Source organism: Balaenoptera physalus (assembly GCF_965194825.1).
Source record: "Balaenoptera physalus genome assembly, chromosome: 19".
NCBI classification, from domain to species: Eukaryota; Metazoa; Chordata; class Mammalia; order Artiodactyla; family Balaenopteridae; genus Balaenoptera; species Balaenoptera physalus.
In genome coordinates, this window is record NC_138900.1 from 40,942,046 (window position 1) to 40,948,045 (window position 6,000).

Below are 6,000 nucleotides of genomic sequence, written 5' to 3' on the forward strand. Positions count from 1 at the left end.
AGCTGGGCGGCCTTCAGCTTCTGCCCTCTGCCTCTCATCTGCCTCTGCAGCTGCACCTCTGCTGCTGTGTGCGCATGTGTGCAGGTACAGACAAGCATGCACGTGCATACAGACACACTAACATTTGTGCACACATACACTAATACACTCACTCTCATATACTTTACACACATACACAGACACACACAAGCACATGTGTATACAGAAAGTGACACACAGACACGTGTGTATACACACATGCATATACACACGAGCTGACACAAAAATAAGTCCATCTGCTCACACATAGATGTGCACATGCAAGACACAAAGCACATGTGCATATACATTTGCATGTGCGTGCATGCCCCAACAGACGCACATGTGCATATAGGCACATGCCCACTTGTGCATATACACATGTACATGCATGCAGATGCACACACGTGCAAATATCTGCAAGTGTACAGACACAGACATACAAACATGCATATGCACACAATACATTTGCATATATACACAGACACAGATATCTGTGTGTACACACATGTACATATATATGTTCAGTCACATAAACAGGCATATACACACATACACACGTGTACCTGCACTGACACACAAACATGCACTCATGAACACATTATTTCATTCGCGTATTAACACACAAATACACACATAGATGTGCATACATGGACAGGTGCACAAAATATGTGTATATACAAACATGCAGGCACATACCAATATGTCCATCCATACAAACATACAAGCACAGATACGCAAACGAGCATACATGTGCACACACATGAATAGATTCACACACTTATACACACTAGCATGCCCCACATGCACATGGAACTACAGGCACACGAATGCATGTGCACATACACATATATGTGCGTACATGTATGTGTGCACACACACCTGTGAATCAGCATGCATGTGTTTGTGGGCACACAGTTTGCTAATACACATGCATACACAAACATACCACTAAGAACACGAGGCACACATGTATGTACATACACCTGTGTGCACATGCAAACACATATGCACAGCAACCCTATACCTGGATAGCTCACTCTTTCCTAAACACACCCTGCATTACCCAGTAATAGCCTTTCCTCTGCCAGGAAGGCCCCACCTCTTCATCTCCTCCAGTTACCATTTGGCCCAGCCCACTGGGGCTAGGAAGCACTCCTCCACCAGCTTCCAATCTCCAAAATTAAGATGACTCTCTCCTCTGAGCTCCCAGAGTTTCCAGTCTGATACACTTCTTTGGTCCTCCCAGAAGGGTAAGCTGAGGATGCTGTTGAAGCTCCCCACCTTCCCTCATCACCTCTGTCTCCTAGAAGAATAACCTGGTTGGGTTCTCGTCTGCTGACCCCCAGGGGCAATGCTTTATTCATCACTGTGCTCCCGGCACTGCCTACAGGCCTGGCATCAATTAGAAGCAAAATCAAATCTGTCTGAGTTTCTGAATTGGTTGTCATCAGGTTCCCGAATGAATGGGATCCAGAACTGGCAAGTTTGATGTGCTTGACTGAAAGTTCTAGAGCAGTGCTGCTCAAAATGTGGTCCAGGAACCAGTGTCAGTCTGCAAACTGTTACTGGTCCACAGTGATTAAGCAGTTTGCAGCAGATTGTATAGCAACACACTGCTTCCCTCATGGAGAAAGTCTTACTGCAAAACAAATACAACTGAACTAAGCAGTGTGCTTACTTATATAGTAAATTTACATCTGGCAAGCTTCTGATCGCCTCCTGGACTGGTAACAAACAGTTCATGGATTGGCTACTTTGAGTAGCTCTAGAGGTTGGTAAACAATGGTCAGTGGGCCAAATCCAGCCTATTGCTTGTTTTTGTAAATAAAGTTTTATTGGAACACAACCAGCTACGTTCATTTATTTACGTATTGTCTATGGCTGTTTTCACACTACAGTGGCAGAGTTGAGTAATTAACAGTGATGGCATGACCTACAAAGCCTGAAATATTTACTATCTGGCTGTTTACAGAACCAGGTGACCGCCACGTTTCCTTCTGGCTCCAATTTTCTCTGTTGTGGAAGGTCGCTGGGGGCAGCTGACCTGAGCTGGGGATTCTCCGAGCAGTGAGGCCAGTGTGCCCTTCCTCACCATTCAGTTCTTACCAGGGACTCTTCCTCTAGCTCAGTCTCCTCAGGGGCTGTTTCAGGCTCCGGCTCCAACTCTGGCTCTGGTTCTGCCCCCTCCTCCTCCTCTCTCTTGGTCTTCACTGGTGTCCCTGGGGGCTGAGGCAGCACCCTCTGGACCCAGCCCAGCATCCTGACACCTGTGGGGGACCGAGTCCTTAGGCCTCTCCAGAATGCTCGCAGTTGCTCCCACCATTCATGGGCTCCTTTTCTGAGTTATATATTTCCCTTCATCATCTTTAAAAATATTTTTGCAGTTATACCTCCAGGTATTTTCCTGATAGAAATACTCAAGCCCACAAACATATGTGTGTAAAGAGGTCGGTCACAACAGTGTTAGAGCAAAAGATGAAAAACATCCAAATATCCATCAGTAGGAGACTGGTTACTGGGAAGTACCTAATCGGTCTTCTGTAAGAGGGGCACAGATTAAATAAATTATAATATATCCAATAATGGAATATTATGGAGCCATTTTTTTAAGTAGGTCAATTTGAACTAACATGGAAAGATCTACACGCTTTGGACTCCAGTCATGAGCAAATCAGTTAAATGCTCCATGCCTCAGTTTGCTTGTCTGTAAAATGGGGATGTTAATAGTAGCTATCTTGTGGAGGTTATTGTGAGGATAAAATAAACTGATGAGAACAGTGACTGGCACACACTGAGAGCTTAATAAATGTTGGCTGTGATTATTACTGGATGTTAAGCCAAAATGCTAATGATAGACTATCATGTTCAGCATAATCCCATTATAAATTTTTAAAAATACATTATGAGCAGCATATGAATGGAAAATATTTTTTGTTTAATATAAGATAAAAATCAACCTATTTTCATGATTTAGACATTTTTAAGATAAAATAACAAGCCCCTTTTTTCATGGTTTACTGCAATAGTTCAGCCCTACCTTACACGGGCTCAGTTTCTGGCATCATTTACTTTCAGGGAATGGGCAGCCCTGCCCTTATGACTAAATCCCTGCAGGATGGCCTGGCCCAGCGGGCGCCACACAGGTCAATATATGCAAACTCCCAGCCTTGAAGGGCCCTTCCGAGGCCGTGCCCGGCATGGTGTATCCTCCCTCCCCCCAGCCATGGGCAGCCAAGGTATTCTCTGTCCCTCGTCTGCCAGGGACCCTGGCCACAGGCTGCAAAGGGCAGGCACAGGGCCCAGGACCCCTGCCCCAGTGCCCATCTCCCCGCAGCCCCGGCCATGCTGCCTGCCCTACTACTCACAGCCCTGACTTCTGTCCCTGCTCTGGCCTCAGCAGCCCAGCTTCTCCTAAGTGAAGCTGTGCTGAAGGACACAGCTCTGAGTGGGGGGTCAGATCCCTGGCTCAGCCGCCAAAAATGTGACTTGGGCCAGACATGACACCTCTGGTCTTCCATTTCCTTGTTGGGTATGGGGGTAAAAACACTGATTTCCAAGGTTGGTAGAGCCCAAGACTGCATGTTTAGGATGGCAGATTCCACCGACCCCAGCCAGCCCAGGCAGCCCCATAAGCCATGATCACCTCATCCTCACCTGCTCCCACTCAGCCTCAGTAAATAAGCGTTTTCATCACCACTTTATAGCCAAGGAAATGGAGGTACAGAGAGGTCAGCAGACTTGCCCAAAGTGACACAGCCAGTAAGTGGCCCAGCTGAGTTTACGCTCAGGTCTGCCTGGCTCCAGGTGTCCCACATCTAGCCCGGAGGTCCTGACGTTTGCCCAGGATCGGCTGCTTCTGCAGGCCAGTCCTGCAAGCCATTTCCCAGCAGGCAGCGATGCTGGCTTATGCTTCTGAACCTTCTGGAAATGACTAGGGAAGCCTTCCCCACTCCCAGTTTCCCTTCTTCCCCCAGACCCAGCCATTTCCTCCTGCATAGAAACACGTGCAGGCCCCTCCCATCTTTTTGCCCTGTTGCTGCTGATTCCACGTTGATGAGGGAGGTGCAGGCGGGAAGGGGGGCCTGGGAGTGGTACCCGGAAAAACAGCAGTGCTCGGACCACCAGCCTTTCAGAGTCTTCCGGGGAGCTGTGGAAGATACAGATTCCTAGGCCCCTCTAAACCCTCTGCAGGATCTGGAATCCGTATTTCACAAGCTGCCTTGGATATTCTCTAAGGTTTGAGCCTCACAGGGGAAGACAGAAGCCTCAGGTTTCCAGCCTTGCCGGGTTCTCCATGTCTAAATGGCTTGATGGGAGGAGAGCATGGAGGGAGTCTCATCAGGGGTCCCACCGAGCCGCCACCTCACCCTGAGTTACCTGCTCAGATGCCGTCCACCAGCCAGGAATTGCCTTCTTCCTGCCTCTCTCAGCTGGCCTCTCAGACACAGAGGGGATTAATTGGCAGCAGCCGGCCCGGCCCGTATGCAAAGGATTAGGAGGTGCTAAAGAGGGTGGGGAGGTGGCAGTGGAAGAGAAGAGATTGATGCGGAGGGAGCCGGCAGCAAACCTCAGGGGCCACCAGGAGTCGGCCCCGGGGAAGGAGCCCTACATGGCCCTGGTCTGGGGCACCAGGAGCTGCCAGGGAACCTGGTTCCCTGCATACCCTGGCCAACCCACAGAGTGGCTGGTGGGAGGATAAGAGCTTGGAGTCCCCAGGTGATTCTGGGAGACTCCTCAAGGTAGCAGGGGCCTGTCAACTCTCAGTCAGCAGTGGCAGGAGGCACATTCCAGCTCTCCAGCCCCAATGCAGGGACTCAAGCAGAGTCCCTCTGTCTCAGAATCTTCTGCAGCTTGGGCAGGGCCTCAGCACCCACTGCCTTGGGATCCACCAGAAGGGCTGGGCCTTTAGGGAGGATCCAAGGACGGATAGATGACTGCATCCAAGCCGGCCTCCTGAACTGAGGTCGAACCCTAGAGGGGGATGGCGATCTCAGGGGAGAGGAGGAGAGGGACAGAGGCCCAGCACAAAGGGGTCAGTGAGGTGACAGGACCTGGTGGGGGGCAGGGCAGTGGGCTGTTTAGCAAAGGGGCAGGGAACTTGACTTGATCACCTACAACATTTCTCGACCTTGCCTACGTGCCAGGCAGCTTGCCAGCCTTGGCACATTGAGAAAGACAGAAATAGGACCTGCCCTCACGGACCTTACATTCCAATGGAAGATTCAGAAGTAAAAAAGATTAACGATGACCTTAAAAATATTGCAGATATGTTGAGTACCATGAAAGAAACACACAGGGCAGACATGTGTGAGGTGGTGGGGAGTGGGAGTGGGCATAGGTGCCTCTATGAAGAGGGACATATTTGAGCTGAGACATAAGATCTGAGTGAATGGTGTTCCAGGCAAGGGTGAATAAAGGTCCTGAGGCTGGAATGAGCTTGAATGCACCTGAGGAACAGAGAGGGCGCCAGGGGCTTAGTGGGTGTAGGGGAGAGTGGTGCGAGATGAGGTCCAGGACAGATCAGGTAGGGCCTGTAAGTCATGGTCGGAAGATTGGGTTTTAGCTGATGGCCCATGGAAGCCCATGATGGTTTAGAACAGGGGCCGGACGCCATCTGTGCAGCTGTTTTGTAGTGGGCAGGTGTGGAAGCAAGGCACTAGTCAGGAGGTAGCGGTGGAACAAACCAGTTTGTGATTGGACGACCCCTGTCCTCTCCTTCCTGTGCAGAACCTCTGATATGCACCCCCCCCCAGGCAACTGGTGTGAGAGAATGTTCTTTCTGCCGTGCTCTGTCAATACGCCAGGCTGCTGGGGATCAGCGCTCCTCCCCATGGCACCTCCAGCCAGAGAGCACAGTGAGCTCTACTGCTCTCCCTGGGTGTGCAAGTGACGGCCAGCGTCATTGGTGATGCTCTCCCTTGCCTCTAGCCCGACAGAAGCCAGTGCAGAGATGACGAGGCTTGGACCCAGCAGGTGGCG

At 50.3% G+C, this 6,000-nt stretch overlaps 1 protein-coding gene across 3 annotated transcripts in view; it reads right to left on the bottom strand.

Moving 5' to 3' along the window:
- Positions 1-6,000, bottom strand: part of CNGB1 (cyclic nucleotide gated channel subunit beta 1) — a 69,082-nt gene extending 63,082 nt beyond the window's left edge. For all 3 annotated transcript variants that reach the window (XM_082439480.1, XM_082439481.1, XM_082439482.1), the window contains exon 1: positions 2,128-6,000. In XM_082439480.1, the coding sequence (XP_082295606.1) occupies positions 2,128-2,280 (153 nt within the window). In that variant the 5' untranslated portion in view covers positions 2,281-6,000. The remainder of the gene's footprint in view (positions 1-2,127) is intronic.